At 37.7% G+C, this 13,365-nt stretch overlaps 1 protein-coding gene across 1 annotated transcript in view; it reads left to right on the forward strand.

The window, feature by feature from the left end:
• Positions 1 to 12,968, forward strand: part of LOC125651954 (putative ammonium transporter 3) — a 43,766-nt gene extending 30,798 nt beyond the window's left edge. The window contains exons 2-9 of the mRNA XM_048880801.2: positions 768 to 1,031; positions 3,807 to 4,095; positions 4,544 to 4,615; positions 10,003 to 10,062; positions 11,139 to 11,215; positions 11,295 to 11,408; positions 11,508 to 11,629; positions 11,722 to 12,968. Of these exons, the coding sequence (XP_048736758.2) occupies positions 768 to 1,031; positions 3,807 to 4,095; positions 4,544 to 4,615; positions 10,003 to 10,062; positions 11,139 to 11,215; positions 11,295 to 11,408; positions 11,508 to 11,629; positions 11,722 to 12,333 (1,610 nt within the window). The 3' untranslated portion in view covers positions 12,334 to 12,968. The remainder of the gene's footprint in view (positions 1 to 767; positions 1,032 to 3,806; positions 4,096 to 4,543; positions 4,616 to 10,002; positions 10,063 to 11,138; positions 11,216 to 11,294; positions 11,409 to 11,507; positions 11,630 to 11,721) is intronic.
• The last annotated feature ends 397 nt before the right edge of the window (positions 12,969 to 13,365 follow it).

Raw genomic sequence — 13,365 nt, forward strand, 5'->3', positions numbered from 1 at the left:
TATGGTGTTTATATATCTCAACTGATTCGATATGCAAGAGCTTGTTCTGGGTATAGTCAGTTTTTAAATCGAGGTAAGCTACTGACAAACAAGTTAATGGTACAGGGATTTCAACAGTCTCGATTGAAGTCAGCATTTCGCAAATTCTATGGTCGTTATAACGATCTAGTTCGTCAATACAACCTCGCATTGGGTCAAATGCTGTCTGACGTGTTTCATACCGATTGTTAAGCCGTTCTTGGCACACTGATTTTGACTGCGGATAACTCCGTTTACCTGATCAGGATATGGGGCTCACGGCGGGTGTGACCGGTCAACAGGGGATGCTTACTCCTCCTAGGCACCTGATCCCACCCCTGGTGTGTCCAGGGGTCCGTGTTTGCCCAACTATCTATTTTGTATTGCTTGTAGGAGTTATGAGATTGATCACTGTTCGTTATCTTCACCTTGCATATACATGTATGACAAACACAATTTGAAACGTAGGGATCTTAAAAGGGGTCCTGTGAGAATCCGGATTAGAAAAGGTCCTCAGTACCCTTTGCCTGTCGTAAAAGGCGACTAAATGGGGCGGTCCTTTGGATGAGACCGCAAAAACCGTGTCACAGCAAGTGTGGCACGATAAAGATCCCTCCCTGCTCAAAGACCGTAAGCACCGAGCATAGGCCTTAATTTTGCACGCCTTCACCGGCAATGGTGACTCTCCATATGAGTGAAAAATTCTCGAGTGGGACATTAAACAATATAAAATCAATCAATCTTTACAGGGTTCGGGTTGCTGGAGAGTGGCTCTGTGTCCATTAAGAACGAGGTAAACATTATGATGAAGAACACGGTGGATGTGATGTTTGGCGGGCTGACGTTCTGGATGTTTGGTTACGGATTGGGATTTGGGGATGATCCGTGGGCCAACCCATTCTGTGGATGGGGAGACTTCTTTGTTCACGCTAATTCCTCTGAGCTAGGATGGATCTACTCTAAATTCTTTTTTCAATCGTCTTTCGCAACAACAGCGACAACCATAGTCTCAGGTAAGACATTGCTGTAGAGTTGCGTTTAGACTGATTTAACATATTTTGTACATAACCAAAATAAGTGTTGATTTTTAAACTTTATGAAATATTCTGCACTTATCTAATCTCATGTTTTAGTATGTCTTGAGATACATGTATTTACCTCTCAAGACAATTTTTTTCTTATTCTACTTTGTGCTCCTGCCATCTTTACGACCACCATTCGCGTTTCCCAGTTCCATTTTTATCCAAAACGGCTGCATTCCAAGTCAAAAAACTTTGAAGAAATGTATCTTTAGACACTTGCAAAAGATTTATTCGGAATGGTCGTGATAAGATGTAGCTACTACTGAGCTGAGGCAAGGCACTCCAGCTCTCTTCCCCACTCACTGCTTAATCGGCATTGGACATCGTCCATTGACTGCAAGCCAAGCCACCAAACCTAGAACAAATGTTTTGCTACCAATACTGAACTATTGTTTTACTTTAAGAACCAATCAAATTTCTAGATTGTTCACCATTGCTTTTGATTAGTGGAGACAAATTCTTTTATAGAATGGCTACATTGAAGATATATAGACACCATTGTTGATACAGACATTCCTCGTTTGTTTCCCCAAAACTACACGACGTTACTAATTTAATTTTATGTTTACCACGACTTCAGATTAACTGAACTTTTCCTTTTCTTTTATAACTTTTTGTACGGTACGACTGCTTGGGTAATCATAAATTCTGTCTTTTGTTCCTTTATCTATTTTTCTACTTAAAATAACAAAGCAGATAATTATGGGAGTTAATGGGAATTTTCTTTGCATATGCAAATAAGTCGTAGCGCTTAAACATGCAAATATCAAGCGGCGTAATAAAGCTATAATGGTTCAAAAAATAGCCTAAGTACCTTTAGAAAAGGTGAGATTTTCCAGGTAATCATCAATTTTATTTTAAGTACATTCATTAGACTAATTCTTCTGGTTTTTCTTCCATTTACGAAAGGAAATAGACACAAACCCTTATAAAAAGATCGCTTGTTACCATACATTTTTACTCTTAAACGACACGCAAACCACTCCACGATGGTGTTAATTTCGCGTGTTCACATTTGCAAACTTCAATCTCCATTTAAATGAGGTCGCAATACAGTCTTTAGACTTGTTAGTTATAGTCCAAGCATTAAAGAATTGAAGATCTTGCACAAGTTCCTAAATAAATGCAGATTCATGTAACGTCATATTTAAGAAATATATCTTAAAAATTGGGGGAATTTTATTCATGCGCCACATCGCTCACTTGAGTCACCTTGGCCCATATTTAAAGAATTTCCTTATATATTCGCATGTAAAGCTTTGATCCCCATTGTGGCCCCAACCTACCCCCGGGGACCATGATGTTTACAAACTTGAATCTTTCATGTAAATGCAAACTTCTCTGGCCAAGTGGTTCTTGAGAAGAAATTTTTTAAAGATTTTCCCATATATTTGTATGTAAAACTTTGATCCCCTATTGTGGCCCCACCCTACCCCCGGGGTCCGTGATGTTAATAATTTTGAATCTGCACTATGTCAAGAAGCTTTCATGTAAATTTGTCTGGTCCAATGGTGCTTGAGAAGATTTTCTCTATATATTTCTTTGTAAAACTTGAATCCCCTATTATGGACCCCCTCCACCCCCCACCCCTCCCTCGGGTGCATGGTTTTAATAAACTTGAATCTGCATTATGTCAGAAAGCTTTCATGTAAATGTAAAACTTATCTGGCCCAATGATTCTTGAGTAGAATATTTTAAAGATTTTCCCTATATATTTGTATGTAAAACTTTGATCTCCTATTGTGGCCCCATCCTACCCCCGGGTCATGATTTTAACAAACTTGAATCTGCACTATGTCAGGAAGCTTTCATGTAAATTTGTACTTTCCTGGCCCAGTAGGTTTTGCGGCGAAGACTTTCAAAGATTTTACCCTATTTATATGCATGTAAAACTTTGATCCCCTGTTGTGGCCCCAACCTATCCCGGAGTCATGGTTTTAACAAACTTGAATCTGCACTATGTCAGGAAGCTTTCATGTAAATTTCAGCTCTTCTGGCCTAATGGTTCTTGAGAAGAAGATTTTTAAATGGCTCTTCTCTATTTTTGCATTTTTGTGATTATCTCCCCTTTGAAGGGGACATGGCCTTTCATTTGAATAAACTTGAAATCCCTTCACCCAGGGATGATTTTTGCGAAGTTTGGTTGAAATTGGTCCGGTGGTTCTGGAGAAGAAGTCGAAAATGTAAAGTTTACAGACGGACATCAGGCGACCAGAAAAGCTCACTTGGGCTTTTAGCTCAGGTGAGTTAAAAAAGATGTAAACTATTGATACTAAAAATGTTGATATTTCCATAAATAATCAATTATTTATGATTTAAAAATATTTCCAAGGGCAATAACTCCTATGCTGGTTTATTTATACATGTAAATACAACGATTTTCCTGATATCCACAATCAATTTATACATATTCATAAAGTAGCAGTTTTTTGAAACTAATGACACATTAAAAATGTCATTTAACAAGTTTTATGTATTTTTATTATGCTGTTTGTACGATTTTCTGATGTTGACATATACTTCTGTTTATATGTCCGACACAGGTGGCAACATACACATTGACTTTTGTTATTTATTAAATTAAACTAAGTTAAGTAGAAATTAGTACAGTTTTCCTACTTTGAACCATTAATATTGAAATTCATATGAGGATGGAGCTACTTTAAAAATGCTACACTGTCACGATTTCTTTTTTTCACTTCACAGGATCAATGGCAGAGAGAACACGTTTGGACTCCTACATCGTTTTTTCCATGCTTAACACTTTCATCTTCTGTATCCCTGCCCATTGGATATGGGCGCCCGGAGGTTGGCTGTATGAAATGGGTGTGATAGACATTGCAGGAGCTGGACCAGTTCACCTTGTGGGCGGTGTCACCGGTCTGGTGGCAACTTTGATGTTAAAACCGAGGCACGGACGATTCTCTACAGACAAGAGAGAACAGCCTCCTATGGGATCCCCGACGAATGCCATTCTTGGAATGTTCATGTTATGGTTGGTTTTATTCCCCATTAGCTTATATTTGTCATGCATAAATCGCTATAACAATTAAGAGCATTTTGAGACCGCAAACCTTCGTTTAGGCTCTCCAGATCTTATATCTACATTTTCAGAGCGTAAATCTCATCTTTCCTTTTGCATCTATATATATGGTTATTCTCATCTTTAAACTTTTTCAAATTAGTTGTCAATTGTCATTAAACCTACCTTCTATGATAACTTGAATGAAATCCAAGCTGTAGTTTACATGTAACCTCGCTTAAAGAGAAACACACAGGCAAACATAAACAAAAATATTACCTCCTTACCGGAGGTAACTAGAGGGTCTCTCCGTCGATAACATGTCTTTGAGATTTTGGCTACAGTAAAGAATAAAATGTAAATGATGATTTCTGTGTGTCATCGTCAAAAAGATGATAATTGAACATTTTCTTACATGAAGGTGGGGTTGGCTGGGATTCAACTGTGGAAGCACCTTTGGCATTTCTGGTCTGAAATGGAAACTTGCAGCAAGGTACAGCAAACGGCGTAAATATAAAGTTTTGTAATCAATGATTCTTATTGAAATACTTGTAAATGTGTCTTTAATTAATTTTTATTTGTGTGTTTACCATGGTTATACGACAAATTTGTCATGTAATAATTTAAAACTTCAGATTGAACATTAGTTAAGGACGCATGTATGAAAAATAATGACAATATTTAACACATACAGTTCAGTGGCGGATCCAGAAAATTTTCAAGGGGTTGCGATCTGAGTTTCTTTGATTTTGTCCTGTCTGTCTGAAACTTTAATCTTGAATTTAACTTTTGAATGTATTTTATAGTGACAAGACTTTTTGGTAACAAAATGTTAACCTTTCGACCTTGACCTTGGGAATTTGACCTTCTTTTAAGAAGGCCTAAGCTATTCAATATCCTAAACTAAGGTAGGGCTTTCCTATTTGCATATATATTCCTTATGGTAAGGCCTTACATTTAATACCTGAACTTTGAGTTTGACCCAATTTTCAAAACTTTAATTTTTCTGGTAACTTTTTAATAGTGGGTCATAGGGCTCTTGTATTTATAAATGTATTCCTTGTGACAAAACCTTTTTTCGTTACCAAAGTTTCTAACCTTGCGGATGTGACATTGGAGTGTGACTTACCGGTACTTTTAAGAAAACCTATTAGATATCTCCTGAAATATTTATAGTAGGGCTTTCATATTTTGTATATAGATTCTTTGTGACAAGACCTTTTATTTGATACCATGGTTTTTTACCTTGTGACCTTAGAGTTTGACCTATTTTAAGAAAATTTAATACACTCAATATCTTCTGAACTATTTAAGGTAGAGCTTTCATATTTTTATACGTAGATTTCATATGGTAAGACCTTTCATTTTATACCATGATCTATGACCTTGGCCTTCTCTAGAACAGCAAGGTCATGTTAGTGATATTGGTGTTAAGACATCCCCATGTTGTGTGAATTCAAGTTTGGCTATGTTGTGACCTTTTGGGGCTAGGTTAGGGCCAATATATGGGGGTCAAAATTTTTGAAGGGAAGAATATTTGAAAAAAAGTTTGAAAAATCACAACAGCTGAACAACAGCAGGGCCAAGGTGACTCAGGTGAGCAATGTGGCCCATGAGTCTCTTGTTAATGAAAATATATTTAATTCATCATCTAATGTTTATTAAAGTCAATATACAGTATTTTTTTATCTGAATATTTCACGAAGGCCGATTTGTAATGCACATCAGTACTCTGAATCAGTGTATGAAACTGTGCACTCGATATTCACTACAATCACATAATAAGATATGCAGTGTGGATATGTTTGGTTTTTTAAAATTTAACGGTAATGCTCATTAAAAAGGGTATCCGTTCCATTGAATCTTGGAATGGTCATTGTCAAACAATCATAGGGGTGTACACAGTGATATTGATACCTGTTATTCAGTAGAATTAAACTGCAGCAATTCATTGATCATCCACTTATTTTACCACATTTTACCAGATTGATGGCTTGGACAGTGAGCAATTCCTAATCAAAGACAGTTTTAGCAGTACCTTTTCCACCCAAAAAAGGGGGAAAGTGAAGACCCAAAAATGTCCAAAATATGACTTTTTGAGAGAAAAACATTAAACCAAACATAATATATTACAGACTGAACATTTAGCACCGTGTGGCTTTCAGCCAGAGAGAGACATAATGTTCTCAACAGTCAGACAGCTTGTCTAAATGTTACACGTTTCACCGAGGAGTTTCGCAGAAAATCAAATATTGGCAATTGAAACGATTATATTTGGCCAGCCTTTGTTGCTATACGACAGACTTTACCAGGTTTGGTATTAATCAAGATTCGATGTTTATGAAAAGGTATTTTGGTACACATACATCATTGCAATATACTCAGTAATATCATTCAGTTAGTGCTTGTGAAATTTTCATATTTAGGTAGTAGGGGCTGGGGGAGTAAATATGAGGAGAGGAGGGAGAGAGAAGGGAGGGGATAGGAGATAGAAGAGGGAAGGAGGAGGGAGGGAAGAGGAATGGAGGAAAGAAGAGGAAATAGAAAAGGGAGGGAGGAGGGAGACAAGATGAAATAGAAGAGAGAGAGAGGATGGAGAGAAGTGATGGGAGGAAAGCTAGGGAAATGGGGCTAGGCGAGGAAGAGGTGGATCCCGTGTCCATCCAATACATTTGACTCGTCTTAGAAATTAGTAGACATCTTCTCATTCCCATCTTCTATCTCTGTAGCAAGTATGAATTGAGATCTGGTACACCACTCTTTACATGGTGTCCAATACATTTTATTCGATTACTGACTATGGCCATGATTAATAGATAGAAAAGATAGCAACACTCGATCGAACATAACAGGAACGCAGGAAATCGACAGAACTTTAAAGATTGTGCTTTTGACTAGTATGATTGGTTGTCTGTTACAGCTGTAACTTGAGCCGCATTACGGCTGGGGAAATCTCCGCGAAAGCAGTTTATCATTGTGAAAGCGCGAAATAAATTAGTTGCGAATAAAATTTGGTTTACAGTAATCGATAGAGGACATCGAGGCACCAAAGGTTATCTTAGACAAAATATACTCACGAAAAAAGTATCTGTGCAAATCAGAAAGTTTAATAAAATCATATGATATGTATTTTGAATAAGTTGTACGGTAGTATGACCAACTGGGTCCTTGATGCCACAATGTGTTCAAATAGTTTGCACATGATTTTTTAAAATGCTGTTTATGTTTCTCTCGATTGTAAGATGTGCTTCCTGAGTGGAGGTTTTCTCTGACTACCTACAAGAAAGCAACATTAAACGGAAATCATTATTCCGCAAGCAATGCTCATTATAAACAATAATGAACGTCAGCATGCAATTTATATACTGCAAGATAGATGATCACGTTGTTCATCTTTCAAGAATCCCTTTACATAGAGGTGATGAAAATCTTTCAACGATCGCCCAGGCATCGCATTGTGTATCAAGTATCTCCCAAAGATTTCTACTCTCCATGGTGTCCAAAAAGTTGTGAAAATCACAAAGGTAATCAGTCTCTCAAAGAACGTCCAAGGATTACAGAAAGATCGCCTTATTATCTCGTAGATCTCTCAGAGGTCTATCAAAGAACACGGAATTATTTGAACGCCTTCGTGATATCTCTTGGTTGCACCTGATCTCTCAGTAATTCTCATAGATCTCGCAGTTATCTTGCTTGATTGCAAAGCAATCAGCAAACTCTCAGAGGTCGCTATAGAAAGCTATGTATCCACCAATCGTTGAAGGATATTTCATTGTAGGCTCCTTGAGCGTTAAGATCGCTGAGCGATTTCGACAAATCGTCATGAAATATGATGATATCCTCAATTTTTCATCGCACAACCAACACACTTACATTTCCCTTAATATTTAAGCAAAAAAACGGACGTTCCAAGGGTCTCAGAGGTCGCTAAGGGATCAGGGAATTTTTTAATCACCCAAAGGTCTCATAAATATATATCCATGTGTGTAAAGGGCCTTCAGGCGTCAAGCCTTACAGCTAGAATGATTCCTGGACTAAGGTTTATTGGTCGAATTGCGTTGGCAGCCGACTACGAAAGCACGATCATCGTCCAAGATGTCCAGTTGTACAATCGCAAAGTCACTGAAATGGGAGACTTGGCTGGTGTACACGACACATCCTATTTAGAGTACTGAGAGACTTTTTGTTATTTTGTTTTATGTAGATAGGCATGCCAGACGACCCACGGTCTATCGCCAAGTAGGAAAGATTATTCTGACTTCAGTGTTGTTCAGCGTCTGGGTTCAGTTGAAGTAGCATGATAGTGTATGGGAGGCATCACAACTAATGGTGTAATACACTTTTTGTGATCGTTAATAACAACCTAGCTTGAGTTTGGTATAGTGGTGAAATTGTCCAGAACATTGTCAACCTGTTTATCAAAGATCAGGGTTACCAAATTTTCCAGCATTATGGCATCGCCCAGATACATGTTGCGCGTATCGTTCACACAACAGAACATTCAAGGGTTACAATGGCAGTCTTCTTTCTTGACATTTCACCCAAAGAACACAGGAGGCGATGAAACAGATTGTCGATTGCGTCACTTATCCTCTCCTTACGTCAGCTAATTTTAGACCTGAACTTGTCGGTATCTGGAACAACATTCCACCAGTATTCTGAACTGCCTGGTAACATTTGTGAGACACTGATGTCAAGCTTGCATCAACTCGAAATGGTGGTCACACCCATTATTGACTGTTTGAATTCCCTTTGACCTCAGTGGTTTTTGATAACATATTATGAAAGATTTTGCAATGTCTTATGTAAAGAGTATGAATCATCTGGCGGGTGTGACCGGTCGACAGGGTATGCGTACTTCTCCAAGGCACCTGATCCCACCTTTGATATGTCCAGGGTCCGTGTTAGCCCAACGCTTCATTTTGTATTCCTTCTAGGAGCTATGAGATTGATCACTGTTCGTTATCTTCGCCTTTCATTCTACAAAATTAAAATATTCTTATTCTTATAAAGCAATTTCTATGCAACTCTCGAATATACACAGTAACATATTCCTCAGTGCATTAATGTATATCTAATATCCCTACAGAAAATGATTGGTGAAAATACAAGTCCGTACCACACGGTAAAAGATTAGGCATGTATTGCATTAAGTAAACCAGACACGTAATGACTTAGTGATATTAATTATTTCAGATCTGCCGTGACAACGACACTGGCGTCCATTAAGTAAACCACACACGTAATGACTTAGTGATATTAATTATTTCAGATCTGCCGTGACAACGACACTGGCGTCCATTAAGTAAACCACTCACGTAATGACTTAGTGATATTAATTATTTCAGATCTGCCGTGACAACGACACTGGCGTCCATTAAGTAAACCACTCACGTAATGACTTAGTGATATTAATTATTTCAGATCTGCCGTGACAACGACACTGGCGTCCATTAAGTAAACCACTCACGTAATGACTTAGTGATATTAATTATTTCAGATCTGCCGTGACAACGACACTGGCGTCCATTAAGTAAACCACACACGTAATGACTTAGTGATATTAATTATTTCAGATCTGCCGTGACAACGACACTGGCGTCCATTAAGTAAACCACTCACGTAATGACTTAGTGATATTAATTATTTCAGATCTGCCGTGACAACGACACTGGCGTCCATTAAGTAAACCACACACGTAATGACTTAGTGATATTAATTATTTCAGATCTGCCGTGACAACGACACTGGCGTCCATTAAGTAAACCACACACGTAATGACTTCGTGATATTAATTATTTCAGATCTGCCGTGACAACGACACTGGCGTCCATTAAGTAAACCACACACGTAATGACTTAGTGATATTAATTATTTCAGATCTGCCGTGACAACGACACTGGCGTCCATTTCAGGAGGTATTGTTGGAATCATGACCAGGTTAGTATTCTGTCAAATACATACACACTGTTACCTAGGAAACGAATATCATAGTATTGATTGATTGATTGTATATTGTTGAACGTCCCTCTCGAGAATTTTTCACTCATATGGAGACGTCACCATTGCCAGTGAAGGGCTGCAAAATTTAGGCTTATGCTCGGTTCTTGCAGCCTTTGAACAGGGAGGGATCTTTATCGTGTCGCACCTTCTGTGACAAGGGGCCTCGAAGGACCGCCCCATTTAGTAGCCTCTTACGACAAGCAAGGGGTACTGAGGACTTATTCTAAGCCGGATTCCACGGGAATCACAATAGATGCGGAGGTTAAAAGTCAATACTTTAATTACTTAATCATATAACCATTTTTATACCATACATAAAGGTTGCATACTCATTTCCTGATCTACGAAAATTGATTGAGTTTCTTGCATCAGTTTACCGTAAGCTTACAGGGTTTTCCACCGGCGAATGGAACTACCTGTAACTCAGATTTCTGATACACTATGACAATTTAGATTTCGGTTCAATGTTTACAAAGACTTGCAGATGGATGAATCAATGTTTTATTAAATCAATACCCTCAAGGCCAAACAGAAAACAGGGGGTAACACGCCATGATCTAATATGATTTATACATATTTAAAAACTTAACTTTCATTTATAGAATATCAATATTTTGACAAAAGAAGAATGAGAGAAAAATTTACATGTATAAATCAATTCAGTTCATTCGAAATTTTATCCTCTTTCTAAAATGTCATAAAACAATATGGAAGGGTAGTAGTCACAGCACTCGTTTTGAAATATGCATAAAATTGTTATGTTTGTTAAATTCTCCGAAGTTAAAGTTGAAGTTACGCGGAAGCACAGAGGTTCTTTTTAGATTGGACAATTGAAAGTCCAGTTGTGTTATTTCTGAGAACTTGGGGTATATATATTGCTATTGATTACATAAATAAATCATAGATTTATCCTATTCAGGCTTTACTAAGTACAATATAATGACAATAGAAATTGTTTGTGTTGTGTGCTGCATATATCGATTGTTGCAATTTACCTGGGGTTTTTTTTCCAGTTATATTTTTAAGAATAGAAGATTTGACGTGGTCTACACCATTAATGGAATACTGGGATCATTAGTAGGGATAACGGGTAAGTGTCATGTGACAGAGACATGATTTAATTCTTAATTGTAAAGGTTTTATTGTAAAACTATCTCTGTACTTTATAGCTAGTTGTGCCCTTGCTAAGCCTTGGGAAGCAATGGTAATTGGGGTTTTCGCAAGCATGATTACTAATGGAGTCTGTGCACTCCTAGGAAGGTTGAAAATAGATGATCCAGTCGGTAAGTACTGTACACGCTAACGCTATGGTCATCTTTTGAACATCGCTATGTTGTCAACGTACATGTAGATTTTGTTGTTTTACTTATTCCTCATTTCAGGCTGTGTAGGGACTCACGCTGCTGGAGGGATGTTCAGTCTCCTAGCTTCCGGTTTTCTGACAGAGAAAGACGAACTTGCCAATGCCATGCAGCTGGAACGAATTCGAACAGGGCTGGTTTATGTACGTATTTCGAACATTTTTAATTTTTCGCAACTGCATATTGGTTTCATTATCATGACCAATTATCTATATTTTGTCTTCTCTTCAACTAGACGGGTAATTTCCATCAGCTCGGAATACAAGCTCTGGCTGTGATTTCTATATGCGTATGGACGATAATCATGTCTTACGTGTTCTTGAAACTGATCAACATTACCATAGGTCTTAGAGTATCACTCGAAGAGGAATTAATAGGAGCCGATATCGTAGAACACGCAGTAGGAGGCATACGTTATAACAGAAAGACCCGTATGGTCGAATCAGATTCAACCAATGACGAGGAGCCAGACATAATACGGCATCATGACCAACCAACCATCGTTATGCAACGGAGACAGTCTCACACTTATGGCAGACGAATATCATGTCAAAGCGGAATGTGCAACGATGATAGTATACATATACATGTACCAGAGCTACCAGTGGTGAAGGAAGAAGAATCGAAAAAGACCGCATTCCGGAATTTATTCAAAAATATTCCAATAAGACGTAGAAAAAGGAAGAAGCATGTTTTATTCAGCCCTGGTGATCACAACAAATCAAACTTTACTAAAAGACAAGAAAACAATATAAGTGTAGTTCAGCACACGTCACTTTTCCCTGTCCTCCCATTCTGTAAAGCAGTTGAAGAAACGGAAAGCGAAAAAACTACAACTTACGTTTAAAACATGAACAATGTATGATATTCATTGTCATGTCTGTTGAAAACAATGCATACAATTTGTGATATTTGTGATAAAATGATTGAGTTATTGTGAACAAAGTTAATGATTTTTAAAACGGTGATGAAATTCTAAATCTGATCAATATCTCTTGAGATGAAAAAGTGAAGATAACGAAAAGTTATCAATCTCATAAATACTAAAACGAATACAAAATTGAGAGTAGAGGGCTCCCGGAAACACCACAGACAGAATCAGGTGTCTAGAAGAAATAAACATCCCCAGAGTAATCCGTAGTCAAAATCAGTATGTAAAGAACAACCTAACAATTGCTATGAAACACGTCATACAGCATCCGATTTAATGACAGGTTTCATTTTTAAATCAGATCGTTAAAACGACCATAAATTTTGCAAGATGCTTACTTTAAACGAAACTGTTGACCCCCCCCCCCCCTCCCATAGCATCAACTTATTTATCAGTAGGCTGCTTAGGTTTGATATCGAACATACGTGGAACAAGCTCTTCCGTATCAAGTCAGTTGAGAGACAGAAAAACCATATGCAGGTGATAATAGAATATTGCTACATAAATATGGGAAGTTGACTATGAGAAAGTTGAAGCAATCCCGTTTGTCATTGATGTTTATGTTCAATAAACTATTCAAATATGAAGCAGATATGGAAGATTCTGTGAATAGATAAAACGTGGTTGATGTATCTAAATGTCGAGTTGAATGCCACAGCAAGAGATTATTTCTTCTCATGTAGAAACTGTTGAATGAATTCTGCCTCGTAGCGTAACCTTCTAGTTTTATCAGAAAACAAATAGAACGGTTGTGTAGGTTCTATTGTTTGTGTTCTGGACGACTTGGAACTAGAGTGGTTAGTTTGGATTTCTTGCGAATCATGCTTATACAACATCAAAACCAGTAAAACAAGTCAAAAATAACAACCAATCACACTACTAGAAACTCTCATACCCACACACTTTCACACTCCTCTCTTCACCATTCAGCGTTCACCCCGATGAAAG

Source organism: Ostrea edulis, chromosome 5 (assembly GCF_947568905.1).
Source record: "Ostrea edulis chromosome 5, xbOstEdul1.1, whole genome shotgun sequence".
NCBI classification, from domain to species: Eukaryota; Metazoa; Mollusca; class Bivalvia; order Ostreida; family Ostreidae; genus Ostrea; species Ostrea edulis.